The sequence below is a fragment of the Hippocampus comes genome, unplaced genomic scaffold (genome assembly GCF_001891065.2).
Source record: "Hippocampus comes isolate QL1 unplaced genomic scaffold, H_comes_QL1_v1.1 scaffold147, whole genome shotgun sequence".
Classification (NCBI taxonomy): domain Eukaryota; kingdom Metazoa; phylum Chordata; class Actinopteri; order Syngnathiformes; family Syngnathidae; genus Hippocampus; species Hippocampus comes.
In genome coordinates, this window is record NW_017805009.1 from 406010 (window position 1) to 424198 (window position 18189).

Genomic DNA, 18189 nt, shown 5'->3' on the forward strand with positions numbered 1-18189 from the left:
TGTGTGTGTGTGTGTGTGTGTGTGTGTGTGTGTGTGTGTATACAGTATATCTATCTATCTATCTATCTATCTATATATATATATATATATATATAAAAGATCTACAATCTCAACACAAACACATGCTAGTTCTTTCTGTCTTGCTATGGTCCTCAGTCTGTTGATTCTTTTAATTGTGACATCGTTTAAGAGATCTACTGCAGGCCCAGTATAAAAAGAAAAACATCCCAATTAAGTGCAAATTGTCATTCGATCTATTTGATTATTATGAACTAGCTCGTCTTCTGCAGCAATTTATCTTCCTTCAGTCTAAACGGGACGCTCACAGACATTTCGGCGAGGAACCTCTCGCAGCCCGCCTTGGTCACCTGCTTGCAGAAGCGAAGGTCAATCTGGCAGATGCTCCCGCAACGCTTGAAAAAGTTCAGGGAATGATCGGTGACCCGGTTACAAACTAGTTGGGGAAGAAAGAACACTAATGAGTAAATTTGTATTCGGAGAAGGCAAAACAATCTTGATATTTGACTGGTAGATTTGTGGTAATCTATCTGAACTACATGAACTCAAGTACTGTCACACCTCGTATAAATCCATTTATGTGATTAATTATATTTTTTATTCATTACGACATGTTTGTTTGATTCACTTGTTATGAATCTTTCTGTAGTATGTTCACTTTGACTGAATCTGCTTTTGTGTTTAATATCGTTTATGCATTCACTGTGAACTTGGTATGTCAAAAAAAGTCTGCAGAGGACGAAGTACATACTTTCAATGTGAAGGTGCCAACCGAATTCAGACCTAATTTTGAAGAAAAATTTCAAGACACGTCTTTCAACACGATGTAGCTCAAATGGACAAATTTGGTAATAATGACCGACAGGCACATTTCAATGACTACAAAATTGCAGTAACCTTAATTTATTCCAGTAGTTCCAATTCAAACAGTGAAACTCCTATGTAGTGTATAGATATGATTACTACACACTGGAGAGAGAAATATTCCATGATTTTGTTTTCTCATTTTGATGATTATTGCTTACAGTCAATGAAAACCCCAAATTCCCCATCTTAATACATAATCAAAAATTGATTTCTATTGTAGAAATGAGGTAGGAATTGGCATTCTGAAAAGTACCTCTATTTGGCAAGTGCACAGTGAATCTGTGTGTGTTTTACGTTTGAATTTAAGGACTGAACTAAATCAATGTTTCTAGAATATTCAAATTTTCCAAGACCCCTGTGTTTCTTTGAAGATTCTCTGATTGTGCTCTGGAAACGCATTCTATCATATGGCGGCTGAATCTTCTGTAAGAAAATGGCCAGGATCGATCTCCAGGCCTTCCTGTTCTAAACATGGCAACACTGACTACATTGTACGTATGCGAGTGAAACTTAATGTAGTGACTTAAGAGGTGTGAGCCAGCTAGTGGTCTAACTAGTGTAGCTCACAACCCAGATCAACCTCCTTTGCTGCTGTCCTAACCTGACAAGTTGATTTCTGTGAGTGAGTCTCGAGTGGTGGTCCCCGCCGCTGTGAGCAGGTTGACTGACTGGTCGTTGACGTGGTTACAGTAGCTCAGGTCCAGCCGGGAAAGCAGAGGCATCTGGCGAATGATGAGCCGTAGGGATGTGTCAGTGATGTCCAGGCCTGCCAGACGCAGATCCTCCACATTCCGCAATTTGCAGCGGTTATCCAGCTGACCTGTCCATCAGCGACACGCACACAGACATGTTCAGTCACTCCTACTTACGGTATATGCTCAAGGTACAAGTTAGCAGGCGTGGAAATGTGTCACACATGCGCAAGTCGAAGCTCAGTCTCAAGTCTGAACCTTCAAGTTTCAAGCAAGTCCGGAGTTACACTGTGGAGCAGGGGTCGGGAACTCCGGTTCCTCAAGAGCCATATCCTGCCTGTTTTAGAGCGCTCCAACTTCAACACACCCGATTCAATTGATCATGATCGTTTCAGGCTTCGACAGAGCTTGCTGATGAGGAACCGGAGTTCCCTACCTTTGCTGTAGAGGGAGAGGGGAATTAAAAATAAATGAAAAAAATGTTTTAAAAAACATGTCAAGGCAAGCCCCAGATTAATTTCAAGCTTGTCCAGTGAAGTCATGACCTCATGCTCAGTCACAACATTTTTCCATATACATTATGAGCCACTTTGCATTCCGGGTTACAACAACGACATTCAAGCACATTTTTTATTGCTTTTGATCACGTGTCTATTACGATATATGCTGATATTGAATTATATAGCCCAGCCCTATGACAGATTAGAGGAAAGGAGGACTGGAATGACCCTTTGAACTGGGAGGTCCGAGCTGCGAAGTCAGAACAACAACAACAAAAAAAAGACCCAGAGTTCACCGACTGACTTCAATCGACGATGGCGACCCCATGGAGACACGGACCATGAATGGTGAAATATAATTGACAAGATTACAAATGTACATTTATCTTTATTTAATTATTATTTTGCTACATGTGCAGCTGTTGTGAAAGGGCTATCTAAATTGAGATGTATTGATATTCTAAACTTCACGTAACAACATGATTAGTACTGACTGCGTGAAGATATCCCGTTATATCCCTGCATGAAGTTATTTGGTGAAATGAATGAAATGCTTTGTAGATATTCCTTTTTTATGTATGAAGATTAGTTTAATTACAGTAATTGAAATTTGACACTTGGATTGGTCCACTTTGTGAGTTCTAAGTTACCCGGCCTGTTGTCTGTGGGAGGTGACAGGAGATCTCTCATCTGTGCGTCCTTGAGCCCTTCCACCCACTGGACGTCCAGCGTTCGTAGCAGTGGGCAGCTGGAGGTGCAGAGTGCAGATACAGCCGCCCACGAACACCCCGATAACTTTAACACTCGCAGACCTGACAGAAACAGCAACACTTTAGCGCACTGAGGTAGAGTCAAACTGGAAAAAAGAAAAATGGTCCGTATCTTAACAGGCAAAAAGCAACGCCTGGCGATAAGGTAGGTACCTGGCAATCTGTTAATCAGCCAGCTTAATTGTTTCTTGGAAATGTTGGTCCAGCTGAGGTCCAAAGAGAGTGGCTGTCGCCGAATGATTCCGCTCAGCATGAGTGGCGTGATGGACGTGCAGCGGTTCAGGTCGATCTTTGTCCAGAGTCTTTTATCGCAGCACCTGGCCATCAGAAACAGACAGTTGGGGTGCTAAGTGGTGTGGATCCTGGCCTCAACATGCATCACAGTCAGTGCATGTGGCAGTCCCCACCAGCACAAGTATTTGCTGACAAATGGCTGAATTTGATGATGAGTGTGTTAAACACCTGGTAAACTGGTTCAACTGGAACAGGTTAAAGGCTAAGCCTGGTGTCTATTGTTTGGCTTGATTTTCTGGCACAGTGCAACAAAAAGACAGGGTGATTCCGAACCATCAGGACTCTTTGACGAAATGTCAACGTAATTGGCAGAAACATGCATGTGTTTGTGTATCGAGTTGGTTACAGTTCAGCCATGTTTTTAACCAAGCAGATCAGGTTTGGAGCTGAAAAATGCCGATTTAGTCATTTCGTTTATGTCATATGGACCTAATGATGTCCTGCTAGCCAAAATCTTTCTATTGTGTGCTGCTTACGTTTTCAATTTGCAACTGAAAAAGAAAAAAAGTGAATATTTGCCTGATTTTTCACATTTCCATTTGGGGCTCAGATGAAAAAGACTTCATTGACAAATGGACGAACGGGCCAAAGGATTGGGTTTCATTTTACTCATTAATTAGTCATGTTTTCATAACCTGAAAGTTTGGTAAAGAGCATTATTACAGCTAGGTTAGTTTGGTTGTCATACCACAATTAGTAAAAATATAATATATAATAATGATCCATCAGTCATATTACCGGTATATCAGGGTCAAAAGTGTTTGAAACCTTATTGTAATGGCTTTGTGCTTTACGTCTGACACAGAAGATACAGTGTGCCATTGCTGTGGTCAGAACCGGTTTATGAACGTTTGCCTTGGGCGTGGTCTGTTTATTTACACCAGACTTTATTTAGCCATGCCCTTCCAAACAACCCATTTGTCGACAGTTTTTCTCACACCATTGCACAATGGTTGAAAAAAGGGTGCAAATAATGGTGTTGTTGAAGGGCTTAAATGCCCCAAAATGTACTAGTCCACATAGAGTGTTGCATGTGGACATGAAACAGTGGTGAAAGTAATTGTAACATTTTCCTCCAGAAGAGGAAAAAGTTTTGTTCCAATAAAGACCAAATTCCCATCCAAGACTGATGGCTCTTTCCTGACGCTTGTTACCAAATGTCTGGGTCGCATGAACATGTCAAATTATACATCAAAATCTAACCCAGCTCTGAGGCTTGTTTTTCAAATTTGTACCTTTGATATCTGAGCAAAATAAATAAATACACGTGGGAAAATCTGTCATTTTTTGGCTTTTTGTGTAAGTTTCAAAACTGATATAATGAGTCACCTTCTCATTTTTTAATTGCCAATTGAAAATGTAAACATTGAAATTGATTTTGAAATCTTCTACGTTTCCAGGTCTGACAGCATCCCTCAGGCATTCTCCAAACATTAGCACCCCGACACATACTTTATTGCATGCTTAGCTGTGTGTTACATTTACCATCTGTTCCAGGTCTTGGACACTCTCATGCAGCAGCAGAGTTCCTGATGCGTGAGGTGGTTGAATATCTTCATCCAGACCTCACGCTGGAGGACATGCATTTTGCCATCTTTAAGAGGTAGTCTATCTGGAGGCGGGCTTATTGGCGGGGGCCGAATGACGTGGCGCTCCATTTGGACACACTTGGGCGGCGAGCGCGGAGGCACCGGTCGGGTGGTTGGTGTGCTCCTGTTGAAGCCCAGCGGAGTGATCTGACTTGGGTAGAAGTGGCGCAGTTCCCAGGGGGTGCCATTCATCTCCTTGGTCTTAAGGTGGGGCCTCTGCTCGCCAATGTCATTGCTGTTGTGGAACAACCTCTTGGGTTCTTCGTTTTCAGACTCTGGCTCTACCTTAAGAGGCTGGCGGTTCTCATTGGCCAGGCAGTCCTCGGTTTTCTGAATTTCCTGGTTCAGTGCTTTGCTGAGCTCTCTGCTTAGCTCCTTGTTAGGTAAACGCCGTTTGCGCCGAGCTTTGGGTCGAGGGCCTTTTTCCTGGGTCTCGCTCCCGCCTTCGCTGCTTGGGCCGGCTTGCGGAGAGCTGCAGTGGGAGTGGTCACTGTCCACAATAGGCATTTTGAGGGAAGAATTCAAAAGATCACTCTTATAGTCTCTGTCATCTGCCAGGTCCTCCGCTCCACCCAAACGGCCATTTCGCTCTACAAAACCCCGGAAATGAAGCTCCCTTCCATCGTCATCATCGTCCTCGTACGCATCATCCTCTTCCATCTTAATTTGCTGCAATATTTTTGAAAAACAAGGTTCTTCTGATCTTTCCTACGAGGAAAAAAAAAAGCAGTTAATTTATTTGGCTTAATGTGTGTGAAATTGTTTCTCAACATTAACTCCGTGATTTATTTGTTACTAAATTAGAACATGAACACAAAGAAACATTGAAGCAATACTGGAATGTTTTGTTGCCACTTAGTGGGAAGGCCCAACATTCCCAAAATGGGATGAAGGGGCTCTTTGACACTAACCTGCTTCCTTCCTCTGAAATCATCTTCCTCCTCCTCATCAAAGAGCTTCCTCTTCTTCCTCAGCTTATCCTCGAGCCGGGGTCGGGGAATGCTACCAGGGGATAACATGGGCGGCGGCCGGTGAAGAGCCTCCTCGGGTCGATGCCTGGGTGTCTCTTCTCTGTCAGGTCTCCTCTTGACTGAAGAAGATGTGTCCCCCTCCTCCTTCATAGACTTCTGTTCCCTCAGCAGAGAGCCAGGGAGGTTGGAGGCGTACTTGAACCCTGGACCCCTTTTTTGCTTTAATACCAAAAGGGGGGAAACATGCGAGACAACTTTATACCTTTAGCCTATTGCTCCTCATACATTAAAGAGCTGTATATATTATTCTAACTATTAAACCATATATAAAGACAGGTGTATTATGGTACTATAAAATAAAACTGCAAAAATATAAAAAGCAATGATTGGATAATGATAAGATTCATCCTTCACGTGTGTGTGTGTGTGTGTGTGTGTGTGTGTGTGTGTGTGTGTGTGTGCGCGCGCAATCTAAAGCCACCTCCTCCCAATATCTTTGTACTCACTTTTCCACTCTTTCCAGCATGGTTGCACTTAGGGCATTCCCAGCAGTTTGGCAGCTCGTCGTTCACCACGCCAGAAGCGTCACTCACCTTAACAGGTCAGCGAGAAATACAGCAACATTAAAACGACAATAGTTTTAATAGTGTCCCAGAGTACAGTTTGCTTTGACACAAGGAAGTGAAAGTGAGTGCGGTGTGGGTCTGTTTAACAGTTAAACCTCAGCCATCATTAATGTGCAGAATTCGACCGTGAAGCTTTTGTAAAAGAGAAGTGGATGTGCGGTCTGAAGTGTTACAACTGGAAAGAACTGCCAGTGATACACAACACCAAAATGGGAGCGCACTGTAAAAAAGTCTGCACTGAATGCATTGCTTGAGCAAGGATACGCTAGCAGCAAACTCTCTTCTATTCAACGCATTAATGATAGTGTGTCTCCTGCGTGACATAATTTTGCTTAAATGTTAGTAAATACAGTGCATAATTTTCACAACCCATTTCAACTTTGTCACATGCTGCAGTGTAGGTCTCACTCTAAGTGTTGAACCATTTGATGATGTCACACTCACAAGACATCATATACAAACATGTTATGTTCAAGAACCTTCAGTCAAAACCACTGAGTCACTTCTGTGAGTTTATGATGACCTGGCATTCCTGGCGTAAGACTAAACTACTGAATCACAAGATGAGTGATTTGACTGAGTGGGAGTGTATGTTCACAGGCTGCGTCTCTGTACCTTGAGGCAGTTGGGATGGACAATTTCGTTGCAGATAGAACATTCCATTAACATGAAGTTGAATTTGTCTTCCTCTTCCTCCAGTGTATCCTCCTTCCCAGCCTCTTTACACACCACGCATACGGCTGTGTGGGGCAATACAGGCTGCGATGGGAAAGACAGAGCAGAAAATATTTGATTTTGAAATTAATACTTTGGAATTTGTCCATCAGTACTCTGTATGTCTTAAATGTATTATTTACACGTTTCTTTGCCACTTATTAATGGAGGTGAGAGCTAACAGTTCCAAATAAAATGGACTTCCACCCCTGCCAATGTTATCCAAGCCATTTGAAAAAAGAAAAAAACAAAACTGGTGACTCACTGCTATGCACTGCCTCATAATGCAGGACTGTTTCATGCGGCCTGGACCACCAAACTTCTTCATGTCCTTGCAAAAGTGACACTCGCCACACTCTGTCCGCATGCATGCCTCGCACTTTCGGCAACGCGTTCTCCTCCGTCTGGCTCCTGATGAGCTACGACTGGATGGTAGTTTAACAGCCGAAGGTGTTGCCATCTTGGGCTTCGGACGATTGGCTGCACGCTGCTGCAAGAGTAATAAACAACAAGGGATATATATATATAAAAACACCTCTGGCAAATAGTACATTCTAATTGAAAATTATAAATACAACCACACAATACTATTTGTTAGCCTTATTCAGTATTTTAACTTGTAAATGAGTTACAGAAGCCTGCTATTATCCTCGAAGCAGGATGTAGTGCATAGAGATTGAGTGACTCAGCAAAACAATTAAGACTTTAAAAAAAAGGCATAGCTTTAACTAAACTGTGACACACACCAGTCAAATATCATTTCCATGTGGATTTCTATCATCTCTTTTAATACCCCTCTGGTTGCTATGGAAAGATGGTAAATCACTGAAGGGGGAAAAAAAAAAAAGACAAATCACAGGCCATTACACAGACTCCTTTTCCAACTGGAGACGTTACCTAGGCAACACGCTCGCCTTTCTGCTGGCGGATACGATTCTTAAGGACTGTGGGGATGCATGAAAAATGATAGTGCAGAGATTTATGTTTTACGCGAGGCATTCAATTGTATACTTGTTATTACTGTAATGATTGTAATTAAAGCTCTTGGAAATGAGTGACATTTAAAAGCCTGGGAAACAATTTAGTCATCTATACAACTGCCTTTTATGGATCACTATTTATCACTCAGCGAAACGTATCAAAGGCTGTTGTGGAAAAATGACACATTAAACTGCTTCAGCAGGTTAGCCATGCAATTGTCTGAAAAAGTGAGCCAGTTTGCCCACACTGGGAAACCGGTGTTTCGCCAAAAGTTGTCTTGTCAAGCTGACTGTCAAGACATTCCAGGTTAAAGACACCCAAGCATTGTGTTTAGCTGCCACTTTAAAACAAGAGCAAAGCCGCGTCATTTGACTGTAACAAAGACGTTATTTAACCCGGATCATTTTTGCTACCCTGATTATCAAGTGAAAACATGTTCCTTTATGTTGAACAGAAACAATTCATATTTGGCCTCAGGAGTATTTTGTATGATGGGACTTTTGTGTACATTTGTGCAGAAAGTTAAAATAAGCTCTCCAAAAACACAGCTACTTTTTCCTATCATTACATTTGGATTTACACACTCAAGAAGGTAATCGTTCTATTTTATGCTTATTAATGAGGATAAGGTCGTAGTGGTGGACTGAATCGTTTTGAAATTGCTTATGACGCTTTGATATGTTCCAATGACATATCAGAATCATCTTTAAATCACATAACACAGACGCAACACTGGTTAATATCACAGGGCAAACAGGAGGAGAGGGTCACGGAGTAATTTTTTTTTTTCGGCAGTAATATTGTACTGCGTAGTAATTGTCACTCATCATTGATATTGTTGTTGTTGTTGACCTTGTGATCGCTAGCTAACACTTTTCTGTCTATTGTATGTACTAAATAAACCAGCCACAATCTCAGTTCAGGAATTAGCTGTCATTACAATAGTTTTGGCAGCAATATTCTTCACATGTACTTAATATCATTTCACACGATGGGAAAATGGTGCACAGGTGAGAAGGTGAAATAATACGGTGTTGTTTAGGAACAGGGATAAATTTCATTCAGCCAAACATTAGGAATCTTACCTGACGATACTTGGAAACAAAAGACTGCATTATTTGTATCTGTGCTTATTACCAGGAGTCAAGCACCCACGCTTAAACGTATTTTGCAACAAAACACGTGACCTATAGTTTTTCTTAGCTTTATGATGTGGCTATGATGTAATGGCATTTGCATTATATCACTCGGTAAATGTCCAATCAGACTGATCTGATATCTGCCCCTATGTTGTGAGCATACAGTGTGCAAATCAGATTCTTGCTCTGATATCTGAAGATACAATAACCAGTTTACCTTACCAAATGCATATCTGTGGATTTACACATCACAACTTACATTAATACGACATAAAAGAATCTTAATTTCAAGGACAACAATCTTTTTGTACTAAAAGCACTTTCAAGTCGACGTTCTTCTACCACTTGCATGATGAGATATTAGTTTAGAAATAGGTTGTAGTTATTCAATATTAAATATTTCAAATACAAGAGTGATATGTAGGCTATGTTTATTTATATCTAATCCCAGCAACGTGTAGTATGCAATAAGCATATCATCCCACGCCTTTAGGGATGTTATGCATTATGTAAACCACAATAACTCGTTTTGATCAGTTGTTAACACACTTAACCAGCTTCATGTTTGAGGAGAGAAGCCAATAAATGCCATGGACGCACACTTTTGCCACCGTTTCAAAACAGGTTTGTCCTCTCACTAGAGCACACTTGCAGTGGGAACACCTCAGCAGCCAGGTGCCATCCAGTCTATAAGGAGCTGCAGCGTTGCAACTTGTTCGGATAGCCATGGGGGTCACTCGGTTCTATTTGGACCAGTGTTCTCCATGCAACAGAAGGAGACACACTTCATTGTTCCCTCTCCCCATCCCCCTTCCTTGGCCCCTGCTTTGAGAACATTTGGCCGGGAGCCTTCTTAAAGACAGTGCAACTTAAGGAAGTGGGTGAACTGCACAGTTTTGCAGGAGGAAAACGCGCCTAGCAAATCGTTTGGAAAGCCAGTGAATAGTAGCAGCAAGCTATTGTGGTTCCAGTGACATGGGTCGAAATGTCACAACCGTGTGAAACTTATGCGGTTGCTTTCAGTGGTGGACAGTACAAAATGGGTCAGTTGTGGCAGCAGATAGACGGTGACCAGAGAGAACATTGTGTTTTGACGCTCGGAGTTTTTGCTTGATCAAGTGAACGGGTTCGTTGAACTAAAAATCAAAGTAAAGGTTGGCTATTGTGCGTACAAATACATCTCATCCCTAAATAAGGGTTCCGACCAGATATTTGTCCTTTCGATTTGGCAGGACAGCGCAGTAAAGCTCATGGATACAACAGTGTGCTCAGGTAATGGGGTGGTGGGGGGGTGTTAACACAGCTCTCGTAACAATACTATTTCAATCCCATGCTTAAATTTACATTCAAATCACAAATCAATATGTGCAAAGGTTACACTTAGGTTAATTCATCAGCTCTGACCTGTTCGGAGTCTGAATCATATTCCTCATCGTCTCCACTCAATGACAAGGCCATGGCTCCGCGTTCATCGTTGGTGAAAAGCAGAAAAATCTAACATGGCTGAACAAGACTCGAGAGAACACTGCACACTCCCGCTGCCCCTCCTCCTTCCTATCACACCGAATAGCAGCCAGCTGGCAGAGTGTACTAAGTTGAGTTCAATACATATACAAAAAGTAGGAAATAGGACTATTCCCTCCCTCTTAAGGAAAGCCAACAAAATATACAAAATAAAAATAAAAACAAAAAAGAGAGAATACGTCGAATTAGAGTTGTTAAATATGCACCACTTTTTTGTTCATGTATTTATAAACCTAACTATCTTTATTGCAATCTGAAAGTACCTCGCATCCACATTACCGGATTGGCCTCTGTTGTTACCGAGGACCTTGTATGTAGCATTTAAAAGGTAAAAAAAAAAAAAAAACAAACGGAAATGAGGATATGTCATTAACAAAAGATTGTACTGTACATCATAAAGACGCGTCAGTTTTTGTTTTTGATGTTCAGTTTCGGTGATGTCATTTATTTACCTGCAGCACTTGACATACCAGTAGAATTAGTCACAGATCATCAGAGATAATAACCATGTGAACCTTACGTTTGAGTGTTTTAGATAAAGAAATTAACATTTACATCATTGTACGATAAGCTACAAACCCTCACAAGTAACATTGTTTTCTTTCCACCAACACACCAAGTATTCGATCCACTTCAGATCCATCATTTAATCCGCTGAGACAAAAATTATTGACATCATACGCAATGTAATGTCATGCTGTGTTATGCAATGAGTTGAACAACATACTTAGCTACTTGTATATTCTGTATATTTTCTTCGTATACTGTATTGAGATATTTAGCTGGGTGGATGAGCCGTTTAATGGCCGTGTCTTGGGCCTTGCCACATCCAGGGTCAGGTTAATTTTTTGGTTTGGGTTTTTTTATTGATCAACTTATTTTCATACAAGTTGTTGTCAAGCATTATATCTGTTTGTCGGTGTAAGACAAAGTTGAAACCTTATCTCTGTTGAATATTTTATCTGAGCTCAAAGAGCAGTGCTTCTTTTGGTGAAACTTGCTGTGCCAGTTGAGTTGATACAACCCTTGATTATTTTGCGCTTTCACCACAGCTGCAGGTGAAGATAGAAATATCCATTTATCTGTGTTGAATATCAGAATACCATAGTAATTTGACTCTTGTATTTGTTATCTATCCATCCATTTTCTATACTTGTGAGTTGAAGCCTATCCCCGCTGACTTTGGGTGTGAAGTGGACTATACCCTGGATTGATCCGGAGTCAGTCACCAGGCACAAGAGAACCATTCACGCTCTCCTATGGATAATTTAGAGTTTTCAATTAACCTAACATGGATGTTTTTGCTCGAAATTCCCAAAATTTTTTGGAATGACGGATGAAGGAGGACCCACAAAACATGCAAGCCCCATACAGGAGGGCCTGAGTTTAAATTTGAGCCAAGACTCTTTCAATAGTGAGGTAGACATACTGACCACTATGCTGTTTGGTTTCAAATTTTCAGAATCAAGTCAAGTCAAGTCAAGTACAACTTTATTGTCAAATGCGCTGTATGTGCAACATACAGCACAGATGAAATTTCTTCCCTCTCAACCAGACAAGACAACAAGAGGAGCTACTGCGGGTGCCCGTGCTGCCATCAAAAGAACAGTTAACATAAAATGACAAAATAATACAACACAACACATAAGACACAGACAGTCGTGCAATCTTAACCACTTTTCCTGCATACACTTTGTTGTTTGAAGCAGTTATAGATGAAGGAGGAGTGAATCAAAGTGCCCTTTTCACCAGTGGATCAATGACATGCTGAAAATGTGCACACGTCTGCAGTTTGAAAGCAACAAGAAGCTGTAGCGTCCATTAACGAAAAAGAGATTGGTTGTCATCTCCTGTCCCATGTAAATCTGTAAAGAATATCACTTCATTGCTGATATTTGGAAATCGACGTAAAAAGTCTTTCAAAATGACAACTTGCATTTATTTTTGTAGGAGAATAGGTATCTTCATCATCATTTTTACAAGAAAACAGAGAAAGGGGAACTTGGAAGAGGAATTGTGTAATTGTGAAATTTTTGCATTTGTTCCTTTTCTAGTTTACATTTTACAAACCTTTTTAAATTAATGTTTACATTATGTACTGTATTCACATTTCATTGTATGTACCTCCAAAATAAAATCAGATGCGACAAGAGCTGTATTAAAATTGTGCCTGAAGAAAGATTTTATTAATTGCTACCATTAGAGATATATTTTAACAATGTGTTTATTTTTATTTTGCAGAAGTGTACTGTACACACAATTTCTGATATTTTGGCCACTAATTTGCTATAAGAAAAATAATAGAACTGACCAGTCAGGGCCAAAAAGGCCTTCTCTACTGCCCTCAACCTAATCTGAAGCAGTGCCATACACTTCCCCCTGAAATTGGAATAATTATTTGTTCCATAAAATTGAATTAATTTATTCTCAACAATCTATCCTCTTAATCTTGTGACCTTTCTGTTGGCTTCACCTTCACTGCTCAGTACTTCCATACATGTGGTCATATATTTATTTATTTATTTAGGGATCAGATTTCACCCTGCCATGTGCTGTGCAATATGCTGCCATGTCAAGCAGTAATCTGCCAACGGCCTTCAGAACCCGTTGTGTTGGCCGGTGTGACAAAGATTACAATGCAACTGTTTCTTTCACAATCATTAATCTTCATAATGGCAGCATGCTTGGCCATTTTTTAGTCCTGTGACTGATTGGTCTGAGTAAAAATTATAGCCAACAAAAGCAAAGGACGTCTGTAGTCATTTGTCCACACTGATACACATTAGCATGATGCAGTTTGTTTAATTGCTTTGAGTTTTAGTCATGTTATTAGACAACATGAAAACTGCTACAGATTGCGAATGATGGTTACTGTAATTGCGACATTATAGTGTGGTATGAAGAAGTTGGTTAAATCGGCTGAACGCCCAAGTATCAAGGAAAGGTTTTCAACCTGGTAAACCACTGCAAAATTCAACCGCAATATTAAACACACAGTAAATGTTTTTACATTGATTCCACTCTCACAGTGCCAATGAAAATTAACAGCGATATCTTTTTGCAAATGTAAAGTTATGATTCAACTCTTATGATCCGTCAAGCGCCTTTTACTTTGCCAAGCAGCTTGGGCACAAATGGGTACCCATTACCCTTCACGGACGCTAGGGGCCATTCTTGTCCAGCTCAGCTCAGCTCAGCTCAGCACTGCATTGAATTGTGGGTACAGTAGCTCATATTTCTGACAGTCAGCTGTTGCAGGAAAGTTTTGTCATGGTCGGATAGCTCTCTCTTTTTCCTCTCTGTGTTCCTCTTCTTGCACTCTCTTCAGCGACCACTCGCTTTCCTTCCGCCTTTTCCGTCACTGCAGTGTTTAACACACAAGACAGCCAGCTGTTCAACTCCAATTCTACGCCAGACGAAGACTTCGGAACTTTACGGAATGAGTTTGAACGAACATTCCTTGCAGGCTCTGTCATGGAGAAAATTGTACTTGAGCCGGGCCAAGTTGAAAGCCACCAGCCGCACTTCAGCTCTTTTGTCGGGATTCGCGATGGTAAGTTATTTTAGCGTCTCTGCTTCCTGGAAAACGAACATGTTTCCACTGCACACGAGTGTTTTCAAGGTCTTGTTGCTGTGCAGTGCTGCTCCCTGCCTAAACACCCCCGCAATGACCTCATTAGTCTTTGTTTGATTGTAATTAGTAGGAAACAGTTTGAAACACACAAAAAAAAGTCGCGCGATCCGAAATTGCCAAGTGACTTGGTTTCACAAACATCACCAAGTAAATGGGTCATGAACGGATGTTCCGGTGGTGTAAACATGGCCTACCTGCGTACCCTTGGTTTTGTTTTAATGTGGAAGTACTGTATAGTAAGTAGAGGGAAGTGATTGTGAATACTTTTCTGAATTATACATTCACTGAATATACTGTACTGTATATTGAGTAGCAAGGTGACGATCAAGTAAGCCCCAAATATGCGCATTACTGCACTTAAGTTCACGTTTAGAAATGTCCTCTCATACTGTATGAATACACTTGTTCCCTTGCACTGTTTAAATTCCAATTGTTTGTGATCGGTAAAAAACAGACCCACGCAAGATAATTCATTATACAAAGAATACATTATATTAGCAGAATAGAATAAGGAAGGCTGGAAACAGATTTGTAGCCCAAGTCGTTTTGTTTGTTTGTTGTTTTTCCTGTACTGCAATGCACGGAGTTCGTTATTTCGAGCTTTGTGTGATGTATTATTTTAGCGTTGTTAGACTCTCCATTTCACTGTAGACTTTGCAGCACTTGCAGTTTAAACATTTTTTTTTATTTTAGTCTCATGTAATTCATTATCAAAATAATTATTTCACAGAAGGAACCAAACACCACCCTACCATTCAGTCCTCAACATACCAGTCTGGAAAAGGGTACAAAGGGGTTGCTTTGAAAAATAAGATTGCTCACTCTCTCTACTTTGGAAGCTCTCTGTGGGCCATTGGCTTGACTCAACTCAACTGTATTTATAGAGCACTTTCAAACAGCCATGTTGCATACAAAGTGCTGTACATGGAGCAACTAACATATGACGACAAAAATATCAGGAAAAGCCTACTTGAACAACAACATGATTTTGAATGTGGAGCTGATAGAGCTGGACGGTTAAGGAAAGAATAATTATAATTGTTTTGATTTAGATTTAAATTACGCTTATTGAAACATTTTTAATTATTTTAAAAACATAGCATTTTTTTAAGTACTGAAACTCAACTACTCAAGCCATCATCATAGCCTCATGCCGGTTCATCCCTGAACATTGAACACTTTATTTTTGAGCTCTCAATTCTTTTTGTCAAGTACAAAATGATCTTGTACATTTGTGAAGTTCAAGCCTCTTTCATTTTCATTCTGTGACATCCACATCTTTGATGCCTTGCGTTTTTGCACACATTGAAGCCTTCAATGAGCATTACCTTTATCTCTTTATCATATTTATTTTATTTTATGTTACTTTCACAAGTCTTGGGACTTACTGGGGGTAACCTGAGATCACAGGGATTGTATTTCATTCAATGTCATATAAAAATGTGTGTTGGTTCAGTATGACAAAAAAGTCTTTGGATCTTGGTATCCTTGAAATTTGAGGAAAGGAAAATTCCAATTGGCTGATTCCATTCAGCGCAATTCGTCAGAGTAAAGTGAGGTTAAAAAATGTACTTTAGTTGTATTGTGCAATATGATTCATGCAGTTATTCAAGGTACACTAATGTATATTGTACCTAATTCCAATTATATTTTCAAACAAACAAATAAATGACTAAAAGTAGGTAGGTCACTTGGACCTGGTCATTTTAAAAGTGGCTCGCATGCTGAAAAAGTGTGGGCGCCCCTGATGTACATTTATCATTTACCATATAGGTCATGTATTGCAATTTAAGGTACACACAACTGAAAAAAACACTGCCAAGCATTATGGGTTAATTAATTATTTAAACATCACTATTGTTCCTTAATGCAATTCTAATTCTTTTTTTTTTTTTTTTAACCAGGTTGCCATGGTGGAGGTACAGCTGGAAAGGGACTATACTTATCCTCCAGGGTTGCTGATCGCCTTCAGTGCCTGCACTACAGTACTAGTCGCGGTGCACCTCTTTGCACTCATGATTAGCACCTGTATCCTCCCAAATCTTGAGGCGGTCAGCAATGTTCACAACCTCAACTCAGTGAATGAATCTCCCCATGAGCGTATGCACCGTCACATTGAACTGGCCTGGGCTTTTTCCACTGTCATTGGTACCCTTCTCTTCCTCACAGAGGTGATGCTCCTCTGCTGGGTCAAATTTTTACCTCTGAAAAGCAACACGGAAAAAAACGGCACCATAAGTGCTGGCCAAGCGGCAGCCATCGCTTCCACTTGCATCATGGTACCTTTTGGCCTGGTTTTTATTGTGTTCGCCGTTCACTTTTACCGCACACTGGTCAGTCACAAAACTGACCGGCAGATCCGAGAGCTGGAGCAAGTTATTCGGCTGCAGAACCAACTGGACCACAGGACGGAAAATGATGACCTGAAGACTGTTGACCATTTCGCTTGATTAATTTGCTTGCTTGCAGGAGCATGGGACATTCAGCAGTGCTTTTTGCTGTGAAGTTAATGTTTCTGGACAATGCTTAAATAGTCATTTTCCTCTTCCAAGCACGCAAGGGTTCTTGATTTCCTGTTTACGTTATTTTTGCATATTATTTTAATACGAAAAACACGAGACATGCTGCATTAGTTCTGAAGCTTTGATAAGAACCCGCCATATAACATTGAACATGCCAAACTCACATGGAGGAATTCATGCGGTCATTACCATCAACATAATACCTTTTTTGATATGGAGGTAATATTCTCAGTTTTGCATTGTCAAAAATTCACAGTAAGAATTTGTTGTTGGGCTGCCTATAATCGACACAGAACATTTCTGGCAGAACAAAAACAGTTTAAAGCAAATTTCCGTATTCACATTGTTACACATACAAAATTGCGGATGCACACATGCCACCTATTCACAACGTTTAATGGAAATCGGTGGCCTAATTTTGGTGAAATCCTGCTCACTCATAAACCAATGATGATGCATGTTTTAGTTGAACTCATTGGAATTGTGTCCTTTATCGCATATGTAAGATATTTTAGTGTTGATAATCATGATGACATTTCTGTCAGTATGTCAATTTTTATATCTCATGGTGTGTGGAGTTTGTGTTATTTTTGGATTCAGATCGAGGTACTCAATTGTCAGTACAGATGATTGTTAATTTTAATTTTATTGCAAGCTTAATTTTAAAATGTATATTTAACCTGTAGGAATTTGCGTATTTGTGGATCGATCTACAAAGTGTGATCAAGGCTCGAAATAAGTGGTTTTGCATGCAATTTGCCAGTTAGAATTTGCACCGCATCAAAACACATTGAATGGCGAAATTGAGACTCACAGATTTTTTTCAGACAACTGAACTGCCGAGACAGTCTCAAAAAAGCTTCGCTGGGCTAGGCGCGTACATGTTAGCGTGGTACAAGGTGCTCACATCACGTTAGGCCGTCGGAGGTCAAGGCAAGCTCAGTGCTACGGTACATATGCTGCACCGGCGAGCTAACAGCGATCTTTGGCTTGCTACGTAGATAGAAAACAGGAGATGTGTTACGTTACCGCATATGTCAGCTGTAAGGATTTGGTCGATAGTTTTAAAAGTGTTAATATAGTACAAAATATTTATAATATCAGGAATATTGTCTGTTTTCTTAACAGAGAACTTGGAGAGTTTTTATTCTGACTTTTGAGGTCTGCATGATAAATGTTCTAAAAATTATATTACAGTTAGTGTTTTCATTTTTTCTTTAAATATACAGTATATATCAATTCAGCTTCACTAAAAATGCAATTCATTCAGTAATAAGTTTAAACTGAAATTTTAATTAGTTAAATATATGTAATTAACATTATATATATATATATATATATATATATA

General features: G+C 40.2%; 2 protein-coding genes across 4 annotated transcripts; one reads left to right on the top strand and one right to left on the bottom strand.

Moving 5' to 3' along the window:
* Positions 1–63: 63 nt before the first annotated feature.
* Positions 64–10765, bottom strand: kdm2ba (lysine (K)-specific demethylase 2Ba). Of its 3 annotated transcripts, none has more exons than XM_019862757.1 (10): positions 10566–10765; positions 7307–7528; positions 6943–7086; positions 6208–6294; positions 5642–5929; positions 4627–5438; positions 3001–3164; positions 2728–2889; positions 1487–1705; positions 64–454 (listed from the first exon to the last, which is right to left on the bottom strand). In XM_019862757.1, exons 1-10 carry the CDS (start codon positions 10617–10619, stop codon positions 273–275), a joined length of 2334 nt encoding a protein of 777 aa, XP_019718316.1. In that variant the 5' UTR covers positions 10620–10765; the 3' UTR covers positions 64–272. The 3 variants fall into 3 exon arrangements, with proteins under 3 accessions (XP_019718316.1, XP_019718317.1, XP_019718315.1); XM_019862758.1 differs by having other exon boundaries at positions 5642–5920; positions 7307–7531; positions 10566–10762; XM_019862756.1 differs by having other exon boundaries at positions 7307–7531; positions 10566–10762.
* A 3150-nt stretch (positions 10766–13915) lies between these two features.
* LOC109511658 (calcium release-activated calcium channel protein 1-like) lies at positions 13916–17277 on the top strand. The gene is made up of 2 exons (XM_019862895.1): positions 13916–14238; positions 16224–17277. Exons 1-2 carry the CDS (start codon positions 14125–14127, stop codon positions 16767–16769), a joined length of 660 nt encoding a protein of 219 aa, XP_019718454.1. The 5' UTR covers positions 13916–14124; the 3' UTR covers positions 16770–17277.
* The last annotated feature ends 912 nt before the right edge of the window (positions 17278–18189 follow it).

Excerpts from the sequence above, each read along its gene's own strand:
- LOC109511658 (XM_019862895.1), top strand. The coding sequence starts at position 14,125 with ATGAGTTTGAACGAACATTCCTTGCAGGCTCTGTCATGGAGAAAATTG. Across the intron at positions 14,239-16,223 it reads TTTTGTCGGGATTCGCGATG|GTTGCCATGGTGGAGGTACA; the intron begins GTAAGTTATTTT and ends TTTTTTAACCAG.
- kdm2ba (XM_019862756.1), bottom strand. The coding sequence starts at position 10,619 with ATGGCCTTGTCATTGAGTGGAGACGATGAGGAATATGATTCAGACTCC. Across the intron at positions 6,295-6,942 it reads TCCATCCCAACTGCCTCAAG|GTGAGTGACGCTTCTGGCGT; the intron begins GTACAGAGACGC and ends TGACCTGTTAAG. Across the intron at positions 5,930-6,207 it reads ATGCTGGAAAGAGTGGAAAA|GTATTAAAGCAAAAAAGGGG; the intron begins GTGAGTACAAAG and ends TCCCCCCTTTTG.